Source organism: Mytilus trossulus, chromosome 10 (genome assembly GCF_036588685.1).
Source record: "Mytilus trossulus isolate FHL-02 chromosome 10, PNRI_Mtr1.1.1.hap1, whole genome shotgun sequence".
NCBI lineage: Eukaryota > Metazoa > Mollusca > Bivalvia > Mytilida > Mytilidae > Mytilus > Mytilus trossulus.
The window spans coordinates 70,545,707-70,558,375 of NC_086382.1; the positions used below are offsets into that span (position 1 = coordinate 70,545,707).

At 32.6% G+C, this 12,669-nt stretch overlaps 2 protein-coding genes across 2 annotated transcripts; both read left to right on the top strand.

Annotated features, from left to right (window-relative positions):
- The first annotated feature begins 221 nt into the window (after nucleotides 1–221).
- LOC134688453 (uncharacterized) lies at nucleotides 222–2,873 on the top strand. The gene is made up of 5 exons (XM_063549174.1): nucleotides 222–265; nucleotides 495–946; nucleotides 1,151–1,321; nucleotides 1,539–1,826; nucleotides 2,214–2,873. Exons 2-5 carry the CDS (start codon nucleotides 503–505, stop codon nucleotides 2,718–2,720), a joined length of 1,410 nt encoding a protein of 469 aa, XP_063405244.1. The 5' UTR covers nucleotides 222–265; nucleotides 495–502; the 3' UTR covers nucleotides 2,721–2,873.
- Nucleotides 2,874–5,968: 3,095 nt separating this feature from the next.
- On the top strand, nucleotides 5,969–8,601 carry LOC134688454 (uncharacterized). Its single transcript, XM_063549175.1, has 5 exons — nucleotides 5,969–6,058; nucleotides 6,243–6,694; nucleotides 6,937–7,107; nucleotides 7,325–7,612; nucleotides 7,934–8,601. The coding sequence occupies exons 2-5, from the start codon at nucleotides 6,251–6,253 to the stop codon at nucleotides 8,438–8,440; spliced, it is 1,410 nt and encodes a 469-aa protein (XP_063405245.1). The 5' UTR covers nucleotides 5,969–6,058; nucleotides 6,243–6,250; the 3' UTR covers nucleotides 8,441–8,601.
- The last annotated feature ends 4,068 nt before the right edge of the window (nucleotides 8,602–12,669 follow it).

Here is a 12,669-nt window from a genome sequence, read left to right on the forward strand (position 1 = left end):
AGCGTTATCTTTATTCTCCCTACTATGAATTCCCGGATTCTATCATACCAACTATAAGTTAGAGTTCTTTACAAACCATATTCTCCCAACAATATCATTCGTAATCTCGTGATTATTGATTCAAACAAGAAATAACTTGTACTATATATATCGTTGATTTATGACGTAGTATGAAAAGGTATATAAACTCAGATTTAGGAAACAATGTATTACAATTCAACAATAAATCCTACTACACTGGAATCAAATTGAAACTGTTAAAAAGGTAAAATAAATTTTCAGTAGCAAATATTTGGAGAAAAGTGGAGTATGATTTTCTGTAATTTTACCCCTCTTTTCAAAGACCAAATTTGTATTGATCGATTCGTCTCAAATATTTGAAAAAATAATCTTGTCAGATTCTTTCATACTCTCTCATAGCAGCATGAGAGCTCAGTGAGTTTTGACATTTCTGTGATTTTACATCCTTTTATTGCAAGTCTATCATCTTTCAGGTACAAATATGGCAATTCCTGGAGAACCGATGGAAATTTGTTTTTCTTTTGACACAACTGGCTCGATGGGTGCCTGTATCAACGAGGTAAAAGGCAAACTTCAGGATCTAATCCAAAGACTCCAAGCTGACATCCCTGGCATCCGAATGGCTGTCTTTGCACATGGTGACTACTGTGACAAACACAATTATATCACGAAGCACATTGACTTTTCAACGGATGTAACCGAGTTGTGTGATTGGGTGAAAACTGTGGGTACCACTGGAGGCGGAGACGGAGATGAATGTTACGAACTTGTATTACAGGAGGTTCAGTCTTTGTCATGGACCCCTGGATCAAAGAGAGCATTGGTGATGATTGGAGATGCTGATCCACATGAACCGGGATATAATTATGGCGGGAAAACATACAAAATTGATTGGAGGGATGAAACCTACAAACTTCTGATGATGGTAAATATTTTATTCATAGATTAAGCATCTAATATTTTTTCAAAACGCTCAATTCATAATTATTACTAGTAATGTAATCACATTATAACATACGGCGCTGATTTATATATAAATAAATGAACATCATTTTGAATTTAAAATTTAATTCATCAATTGAATTTATTTATATATATAACTACAACTTTTATTTTATTTTATTTATAGAATATCAGAATATATGGAGTACAATGTGGTTACTATGGTTCATCAAAGGATTTCTACAACAAAATTACCCAAGCTACAGACGGAAAATGTCTTAAACTTGCTGACTTTGCAAACATGTTTGACTTTATGATGGCCATATGTTATAGAGAACACGATGAAACTCTTTTACAGGTAGATTTGTTTTATCTTATTACTTGTAAATCCTGGTTGTCTTCTTTGACTTTATTTGATAATTATAACATAACTTAGAAATTTTGTGATATTGAAAGAAAATCGATTAGAATACTAAAACTGTACATGAATATAAATGATAGAAATTTGACTCTATCGGTCTTATAATTTTTACTTCTTTGTAAAAAGTACTAACGTCTTGGATTTTAACTTATAGAATTATGAAACAGAAGTTCGAGCTAGAGGGACCACTATTAACAAAGACTTAGAAGCTTTATTTGGTAAACTAAGACGTGCAGATACAGAAGTCATGGATACAAGTACATCCGCCCCGACAGCTCTTACAAAAATACCGTCACTGACAAAGCCACCATCAGTTAAAATCCTGAAACCAAGTGTAAAGACAACGGTTAAAATCATAAGAAAACCGCGTACAACAAGGTTTAGATCTAAACATGAACGATTGATGGATAGACGAAATCAGGAACGTTTGGAAAAATACAAGGTAACTATCCGCTTTAATTGGGTTCACCTGTAAAGATAAAAGTAAAGTTTTGTATTTCTGATTTTGATATAAGTAAGCTAGTTTTGTATGTAAATTCGTCTTTCTGTTGCTCTTCTTTCGTTCAATTCTTGTCGTTCATGAAGTCTTTTTTTAATCATTCTTGCCGACGAAAAAAGTATTTCCATAACTTGGAAAACAAATGTGGTGGACTCAAATTACTTTCATCTTACATAATAAGATCTATCCGTCTTAAAACGGAAAACAAATGTAGTGGACTCAAATTACTTTCATCTTACATAATAAGATCTATCTGTCTAAAACATTTGTTGTTTTATTCATTTGCTTTAGGAACATTATTTTCATGTCAACATATATTCTTGTTTGTAGTTGAAAAATCTACCAAAACTGAGAAGAGAAAATGTTCCGGAGTCAAACTTCATGCTTAATGATGCTCCTTGGTCTAAATGGCAGCTAGCAGTAACACCAGCCTTACCGGAAGGAACCGAATCTAAGTTTTGGGAAAAAAGGCGTGGTGATTTAACAGGATTCCGAAGGAAAGAAATATGTGATGGACAATATCAGAAACCTGCACTGTATGAATTCGCTGTACAAACAGCTGAACATTGCAAGCGATATGTTGTGTACTGTAAATGTAACAAAGGTTTCATGTTGGACAAAGGATCATGGGAGTCGCGGCTGTTGAATACATCAGACGTTAGAACAGAAGTAGAAGATGTGCTCAAGAAAGGTTTTCGTTTGTTTGTAAGACGTTTCCCATTAAAGAAAACATGTACAACAACAAACAAGATGACCGATCTTGGTCACTACGATTACGCTTGGAGAGGTCAGCGAAAAGAAAGAACATCCCCTCGTGTTGTGGAATACAATCTTTGATCTGTTAGCAAGAGTCAAGGGATCAGTTGTAAATAATACTCATTTCATTATAAGGATCAGTAAATATTTCATGGTACGAGAACTTTAGACGTATTTGAAATTAATGTATTGTTATTTATTTAGTTTGTTACAATTGTTGTTGAATAAAACTTGTTTAAGTAAATTAGTGTTTACATTTACATTGCTTAAAATGAAAAACATGGTTCTAAGCGACTAAGATAGACATGTTTAAATCGTTAACTGAGTTTGAAAATACCAGGGAATTCATCCTGCATAAAATGATAAAATTTAGATAAACCCAATATTTTTATCATATTTTAAGAAAATTTTAGCAAGTGTAATTGATTTAATTAACATCAATTCACCCTAAGAAACATCAGAAAAGAAACTGGGGTTTGGTAAGTATGAGTACAAAACCCTATCGCACATTGAGTCACTTCAACTAAACTTTCAAAGATTTAAAAGGGAAAAGGCAAACTTGGGTCAAGATTTTTAATTTTGCTTCAAAAATACATTATGTCTATACTTTATCACTCCTCTATTTTGCATAAATGTATACAGGGAGAAGTCGTCTAAATTAGTTTTTATCCAGAAATTGGCATATAAAACCTCAAAATGCAAAGACCCTACAAAGTCAGTATAAGTGAATCAATATTAAAGACACAATATTCAATATTTAATGACATGACAACAGTGTGGTAACTATATCCCTTCTTTTAAATAAGTACATGTATGTTTAAATGTTTTGTTAGCGTTGGAGGTGAATACTGACATTTCCGTGTAAAGAATAATACCATAATAGATTGGATGTAAAATACCTGAACGTATTAGATGTCTCCATGTTAAGTTATGTTAACGAATGAATGATTTCCTTATTTTTGCTAATACCGTTGATAAAATTTAGTAAATGTTTTGACTAGTTTGTGATATCGATAACCATGTTGTAATAATTTTTCAGTCAAACATAAATTTCTCTCGGTTGTTACATATACGAGCGAATCGTACAAGTTGAGATATATAAACACCATGATAAGATGGTGACAAGGGAATGTCTCCATCTACAAATAGCTAATAACGATAGGAAATGAGAAATCATATCCTTTATCAAAATGTTTTGTTTTAAGCTTCAATTTATTTAATGATAAAGATATCAAGATCGAGGAAAGGGCAGTGGTCATTGTTAGAATTAGCTTTATTTAAAGTAAGTTCAACAGGATAAATTTCTTTGGTATACATACTAAAGTTGTCATTATTGAGAGCCACGATATCATCCAAATATCTAAACGCATCGTTAAATTTTTGTATCAAATATTGTTTCGATGGGTCTTTGCTGATGTTAGTCATATATAAATTGTAACTCATAACGATGCAAACGCAGGTCCATTATAAGTGGTGCACATTTAGTTCCCTTTGGAATTCCAATAACTTGATAATATACAGAATCTCCGAAGGGACAAGTTTTTAACAAGTAAAAAATCATGCGCAGATATAGTATCAAAGCATGTTCAATCGACACTGTTCTTTTGTTTGTTGCTATTAAAAAATGACCTCAAAGATAAATTAATTTTCTAAATAAATCATATACAGAAAAATCAATCAAAATCGCACATCAATGACCAGTTGAAAGAATTAGAAACCCACTATCCACGAAAACACATTGAAAACTTTAGCAAACACGCCAGTTTAAAATTACAGCAAAGTAATGTATACAAGAATGATATTCCAAGTGCAAGACATCCATTTTATATCAATCAATATCTAAAAATACCTCATTTTTCAATACTAAACAACAACATATACACATATACTACTTTTAATAAGAAAACAACAAAGCAGTCCGCAGCTTTTTAGAAAGCTCAAACTTATATGATGTACGTGCGATATTTCAATAACATAGAATACAAAAGGGAAATGAGGATTGAATCAAAAGATCATAGTATATTTTTCTTTGTTTATACTAGCTGCTCCTCATTTTATCGATAACAAAATATGATAACGTCTGTTAAAAGAACAAGAATACATTAAAAATGCAAATAAGTAAACATGTCAAAGAGTTATAACCAAAAAAAAAGTAAAATCTAAAAGCAAAAGAAAGCAGAGGTATCATGACTTCGAAACGCCTGTGATTCATGTAACATAACACAATCTACCTTGTTTTTTCTTCGGGGTATATTGGGGTATGTTGTGAAATACGACAACCTATATAATCGTAGTCATATCATTCAATATAATATTTGTAATCACTCTTCATTATAGAATCCTTTCTGAAATGGATTTTCATTTCTTTCCATTGTTTCTTTTTATTTTACCTTGTTAAATATTGTAATAATAATTTGGTATTAGCGTTATCGATTAGAAGCTAGTAGGGAGAATTCGAATTTGGAGGCTTATGCAGAGCGATTTATAATCAATTACAGTTGCATGCAAAAGTAGCTTGTATTACGCATTTGTACACTGTATGATTTAGAATATTACATGTAAGCCGCATCTTAAACATCAATCGCTATATTTTTATTTAATATTTATGATATAATTAATAGTCTGTGCTAGTAAATTCTCCCTTCTACATTTGTAAAATCAGATGCAAAAAATGTGTGTTGATTGATCTGATATAAAATATATCGAAACTTTTATTTCTTCAAATTAATACATATGCCGGGTTGGTTCTGGATTATTTAATTCTCATTCTAAATGTCAATTTTAACTAATTTATTGTATATTGGTTGGGAGAATAAGAATTTTTCTACGGCAACATATCAAATTTTTAAATTCGTACATTTCTTGAAATATACAAAACAACATATTTCGTGCAAAAAATAGCATTTTAGAGAAACAAGTTTACAATAGTTCATGATAACATTCAGTCTAAAAACTTGCTACCAGAAAACTGCATACCATTTTCTCCCTACGATTAAAAAGTTCAAGTTGAAGTCAATGCTCAGTAACATGACGTATCAAATGTCTTTTTTTAACCATAATATATATATTTCTTAATTAAATATTACACATTTATGAATACATATGATTGAGACGAAAGTTCTCGGTATAGTGATCTTTTTGGTTAGTATATAGCGTTATCTTTATTCTCCCTACTATGAATCCTCGGATTCTATCATACCAACTATAAGTTAGAGTTATTTACAAATCATATTCTCCCAACAATATCATTCGTAATCTCGTGATTATTGATTCAAACAAGAAATAACTTGTACTATATATATCCGTTAATTTATGACGTAGTATGCAAGGGTATATAAACTCAGATGTAAGAAACATTGTTATACAATTTGACAATAAATCCGACTACACTGTTCAAGACAAACTGAAACTGTTTAAAGGTAAAATTAAGTTCAGTAGCAAAAATTTAAAGAGAAGTGGCGTATGATTTCCTGTAATTTTTACCCCACTTTAAAGACCAAACTCTCTTTTTCTTTTTAGATTTTTTTTTTAAATATGAGAGCTCGGAGAATTTTAACATTGTTGTAAGTTTGCATCCTTTTATTAAAGTTCATTATCTTTCAGGTACAAATATGGCAATTCCTGGAGGACCGATGGAAATTTGTTTTTCTTTTGACACAACTGGCTCGATGGGTGCCTGTATCAACGAGGTAAAAGGCAAAGTTCAGGACCTAATCCAAAGACTCCAAGCTGACATCCCTGGCATCCGAATGGCTGTCTTTGCACATGGTGACTACTGTGACAAACACAGTTATATCACGAAGCACATTGACTTCTCAACAGATGTAACTGAGTTGTGTAATTGGGTGAAAACTGTGGGTAGCACTGGAGGCGGAGACGGAGATGAATGTTACGAACTTGTATTACAGGAGGTTCAGTCTCTGTCATGGACTCCAGGATCAAAGAGAGCATTGGTGATGATTGGAGATGCTGATCCACATGAACTGGGATATAATTATGGCGGGAAAACATACAACATTGATTGGAGGGATGAAACCTACAAACTTCTGATGATGGTAAATATATAATTTATTTATTCATAAATTCAGCATCTAGTAGTTTTTTTTATAACGCTCAATTCATAATTACTATTAGTAACGATTGTAAATACATTATAACATACGGCCGCTGATTTATATAGATTGTATATATTATAACATACGGCCGCTGATTTATATATTAGTGAACATCATTTGAATTTGATATTTAATTCATTAAATGAATTTATTTATAATCTAACTACAATTTTTTTTTATAGAATATCAGAATATATGGAGTACAATGTGCTTACTATGGTTCAAGAAAAGATTTCTACAACAAAATTTCCCAAGCTACAGACGGAAAATGTCTTAAACTTGCTGACTTTGCAAACATGTTTGACTTTATGATGGCCATATGTTATAGAGAACACGATGAAACTCTTTTACAGGTAGATTTGTTTTATCTTATTACTTGTAAATCCTGGTTGTCTTCTTTGACTTTATTTGATAATTATAACATAACGAAGAAATTTTGTGATATTGAAAGAAAATCGATTAGAATACTAAAACTATACATGAATATAAATGATAGAAATTTGACTCTATCGGTCTTATAATTTTTACTTCTTTGTAAAAAGTACTAACGTCTTGGATTTTAACTTGTAGAATTATGAAACAGAAGTTCGAGCTAGAGGGACCACTATTAACAAAGACTTAGAAGCTTTATTTGGTAAACTAAGACGTGCAGATACAGAAGTCATGGATACAAGTACATCCGTCCCGACAGCTCTTACAAAAATACCGTCACTGACAAAGCCACCATCAGTTAAAATCCTGAAACCAAGTGAAAAGACAACGGTTAAAATCATAAGAAAACCACGTACAACAAGGTTTAGATCTAAACATGAACGATTGATGGATAGACGAAATCAGGAACGTTTGGAAAAATACAAGGTAACTATCCGCTTTAATTGGGTTCACCTGTAAAGATAAAAGTAAAGTTTTGTATTTCTGATTTTGATATAAGTAAGCTAGTTTTGTATGTAAATTCGTCTTTCTGTGTCTCTTCTTTCGTTCAATTCTTGTCGTTCATGAAGTCTTTTTTTAATCATTCTTGCTGATGAAAAAAGTATTTCCATAACTTGGAAAACAAATGTAGTGGACTCAAATTACTTTCATCTTACATAATAAGATCTATCTGTCTAAAACATTTGTTGTTTTATTCATTTGCTTTAGGAACATTATTTTCATGTCAACATATATTCTTGTTTGTAGTTGAAAAATCTACCAAAACTAAGAAGAGAAAATGTTCCGGAGTCAAACTTCATGCTTAATGATGCTCCTTGGTCTAAATGGCAGCTAGCAGTAACACCAGACTTACCAGAAGGAACTGAATCTAAGTTATGGGAAAAGAGGCGTGGTGATTTAACAGGCTTCCGAAGGAAAGAAATATGTGATGGACAATATCAGAAACCTGCACTGTATGAATTCGCTGTACAAACAGCTGAACATTGCAAGCGATATGTTGTGTACTGTAAATGTAACAAAGGTTTCATGTTGGACAAAGGATCATGGGAGTCGCGGCTGTTGAATACATCAGACGTTAGAACAGAAGTAGAAGATGTACTCAAGAAAGGTTTTCGTTTGTTTGTAAGACGTTTCCCATTAAAGAAAACATGTACAACAACAAACAAGATGACCGATCTTGGTCACTACGATTACGCTTGGAGAGGTCAGCGAAAAGAAAGGACATCCCCTCGTGTTGTGGAATACAAACTTTGATCTGTTAACAAGAGACAAGGGATCATTTGTAAATAATACTCATTTCATTATAAGGATCAATAAATATTTGATGGTACCAGAACTTTAGACGTATTTGAAATTAATGTATTGTCATTTATTTAGTTTGTTACAATTGTTGTTGAATAAAAATTGTTGAAGTATATTGGTGTTTACGTTGCTTAAAATGAAAAACATGGTTCTGAGCGACTAAGATAGACATGTTTAAATCGTTAACTGCGTTTGAAAATACCAGTTGATTCATCCTGCATGAAATGATATTTTTTTTATAATATTTAAAGAGAATTTTATCAAGTTGTGATTGATTTAATTCACATCCCAATTGTATTATCTGATACATTTACATGTTTCTTAGGGTGAAATTCACCCTAAGAAACATAAAAAAAAAGAAACTGAGGTTTGGTAAGTATGAGTACAAAACCCTATCGCACATTGAGTCACTTCAACTAAACTTTCAAAGGTTTCAAAGGGAAAAAGCAAACTTGGGTCAAGATTTTTAATTTTGCTGCAAAAACACATAATGCCTATACTTTATCACTCCTCTATTTTGCATAGAATATTTCGTTTTCGTTTCGGTTAGTTTTTATTTTTGATTGTAACACCAATAGTCAGTCACATTCAGTTTGTAACATTATAGATCCGAGTTATGTCGCTTTGTCCTACACATATATATCGCTTTAAACCAATAAAACTAACGAAAAATAGGATATCACACATTATATTAACAAAACTTAGAAAACAGTTGAAACGTGATACAACATTTGTTCTAACTGCTGTTTTTTTCTGCAAGGAACAAAATACACCTCTCAAAACTTACACCAAACACATTGGGTAAAAAGTAGGTTAAAATTTAATTTTGGAATGCCTCCACAGTCTTACCAGCAATTTATCAAAGACGAAACTTAGATATAACGAGGAAAATTGTCGTCCATTTGCGTGAAGATAAACATATTTGCTTTATTTCCTTTCAGGACTTTAAGATGTACTTTTAGTTCAATCAGTTCTTTAACGTTTGTAGTATAATTTGTCTTTTCAAGTTTTGACCCTGTGCATCACTGAAGTATTTGAAATTGTCAAAATCACTGGTGCATTTAAATGTGAAACAGTTTCCAGTAATTTGGTTCTTTTGTAAGTTTGTTTCGGGGTTTGTGTTTGGTGCCGAAAATTTCCGAATGTAAACTTTTAATAAACAATGCAAACAGAATCATTGAGCAAATGAAAAATAACTGAGTTGATCTGAGTTTTCCATGCGTTCCCGTTTGATAATTAAGCTTTGTCAAAACGTTTTTAAGGTTTATGACCCCTTCTGTAGCCATTTTTGTACGAACTTTTCAAACTTCAATTGCATCAAGTTTCTCCTTGGTGTATGTACAAAATGACCTATCTATTTTTCATTATATCTGTAGTTTTGATACAATTTAAGTTTGAAAAGTTCGTACAAAAATGGCTACAGAAGGGGTCATAAACCTTAAATGATTGAGTGGATACATTTTTTCAGAACCAATTGCCAATGAGACAATTATCATCCAAAGATTAAATGACGCAGGTATTGAATTGTTTTTGTGATTTGTTGTTTTTAAGCTTTTTTTTTTTTTAATTTGGTTACCTCTACATTATCTTTTTGTTTATTAGTACTGTGACTTTAACAATCTAGCGTCCCGTCTCCTTAGTTTGAAAGTTTAGAGAAAATTACACCGGATTATCTGTCTTTGTATGGTTAATTAAGCTTCCCTGTATGTATTAAGTGAGCATGAAAGTCTGCAATGTAGATTGTAGATATAATAGATACATTTTCCAAAATTTAGTTTATGTTATGACAAAAGATTGACATGCAAAAAGAATTTAAGAGGTATATTTGGGTTAAAACTATACAGCACTGGAACAAATGATTACAAATTAGAACAAAACAGAAACAGTTATTAAGTAAAGTATTCCAAAACACAGTTTATATAAGTAGCTCATATATTTGTAGCTGGATTTTAAAAACAAGTAAACAATTGTTGTCATGGCTACAATTATTTACAGAAGGTGTTTGCATACCCAATACTTGTTTGCTTGTAAAGGCGTTGCATCTATCTCAGTAAAACATCTCAATTTGCTTATAACAAAACGATTTGTTTTGATAGTATGCTAAAACTGTTCGATGCGTTATATGTGCGCTTTGCAGTTACCTGCAATGTAATCGGGTCCATGGTTCTGACAAACTATTGCAGTGTTTCAGAATGGCATATACTAAAATAAATACAGTTTGAGAGCTTGCAAGTCTGCCAATTTAATCAAAATCACGTAATTTATAGAAATAATATAAACTACAAGGTAAAGTAAAAGTTAAATAAATGCACAAATCACTGTGAGCCACTTGAAGTAATATACTTTTCAGGTATACTTGATCATGCAATTATCATCAATCAGAACAAACCTTGGTCTACATGAACTGATAAGTTCTCAAGTCGAAAAGAAGATATCCTTTCTTCATCCCCCCAAAAAGTAGAAAATTGTGAAACACCAATTATGTTATCAACGACGAAAATGGTTATATGACATTGTCAGAAATACTTAGAATTTAAACTGAATAGTAAAACAAAATCAATATGACATCGAAAAAAATAATGAAAATAACTTAAAATAGTGAGAAAATGTCAACAGGACATCACAAGACATACTTACAAGTTACAGAGGCAATAGTACCAATGTCAACAGGACATCACAAGACATACTTACAAGTTACAGAGGCAATAGTACCAATGTCAACAGGACATCACAAGACATACTTACAAGTTACAGAGGCAATAGTATTTATGTCAACAGGACATCACAAGACATACTTACAAGTTACAGAGGCAATAGTACCATTGTCAACAGGACATCACAAGACATACTTACAAGTTACAGAGGCAATAGTACCAATGTCAACAGGACATCACAAGACATACTTACAAGTTACAGAGGCAATAGTACCATTGTCAACAGGACATCACAAGACATACTTACAAGTTACAGAGGCAATAGTACCAATGTCAACAGGACATCACAAGACATACTTACAAGTTACAGAGGCAATAGTACCAATGTCAACAGGACATCACAAGACATACTTACAAGTTACAGAGGCAATAGTATTTATGTCAACAGGACATCACAAGACATACTTACAAGTTACAGAGGCAATAGTACCAATGTCAACAGGACATCACAAGACATACTTACACGTTACAGAGGCAATAGTACCAATGTCAACAGGACATCACAAGACATACTTACACGTTACAGAGGCAATAGTACCAATGTCAACAGGACATCACAAGACATACTTACAAGTTACAGAGGCAATAGTACCAATGTCAACAGGACATCACAAGACATACTTACAAGTTACAGAGGCAATAGTACCAATGTCAACAGGACATCACAAGACATACTTACAAGTTACAGAGGCAATAGTACCAATGTCAACAGGACATCACAAGACATACTTACAAGTTACAGAGGCAATAGTACCAATGTCAACAGGACATCACAAGACATACTGGCACGTTACAGAGGCAATAGTACCAATGTCAACAGGACATCACAAGACATACTTGCACGTTACAGAGGCAATAGTACCAATGTCAACAGGACATCACAAGACATACTTACAAGTTACAGAGGCAATAGTACCAATGTCAACAGGACATCACAAGACATACTGGCACGTTACAGAGGCAATAGTACCAATGTCAACAGGACATCACAAGACATACTTACACGTTACAGAGGCAATAGTACCAATGTCAACAGGACATCACAAGACATACTTACAAGTTACAGAGGCAATAGTACCAATGTCAACAGGACATCACAAGACATACTTGCACGTTACAGAGGCAATAGTACCAATGTCAACAGGACATCACAAGACATACTTGCACGTTACAGAGGCAATAGTACCAATGTCAACAGGACATCACAAGACATACTTGCACGTTACAGAGGCAATAGTACCAATGTCAACAGGACATCACAAGACATACTTACACGTTACAGAGGCAATAGTACCAATGTCAACAGGACATCACAAGACATACTTACAAGTTACAGAGGCAATAGTACCAATGTCAACAGGACATCACAAGACATACTTACAAGTAACAGTAGTACCAATGTCAACAGGACATCACAAGACATACTTACAAGTTACAGAGGCAATAGTACCAATGTCAACAGGACAT

Bases quoted from the DNA above. Each gene is read 5' to 3' on its own strand.
- LOC134688454 (XM_063549175.1), top strand. From the start codon at position 6,251: ATGGCAATTCCTGGAGGACCGATGGAAATTTGTTTTTCTTTTGACACA. The intron at 6,695-6,936 runs GTAAATATATAA...TTTTTTTTATAG, and splicing joins CCTACAAACTTCTGATGATG to AATATCAGAATATATGGAGT. The intron at 7,613-7,933 runs GTAACTATCCGC...TCTTGTTTGTAG, and splicing joins AACGTTTGGAAAAATACAAG to TTGAAAAATCTACCAAAACT.
- LOC134688453 (XM_063549174.1), top strand. From the start codon at position 503: ATGGCAATTCCTGGAGAACCGATGGAAATTTGTTTTTCTTTTGACACA. The intron at 947-1,150 runs GTAAATATTTTA...TTTTATTTATAG, and splicing joins CCTACAAACTTCTGATGATG to AATATCAGAATATATGGAGT. The intron at 1,827-2,213 runs GTAACTATCCGC...TCTTGTTTGTAG, and splicing joins AACGTTTGGAAAAATACAAG to TTGAAAAATCTACCAAAACT.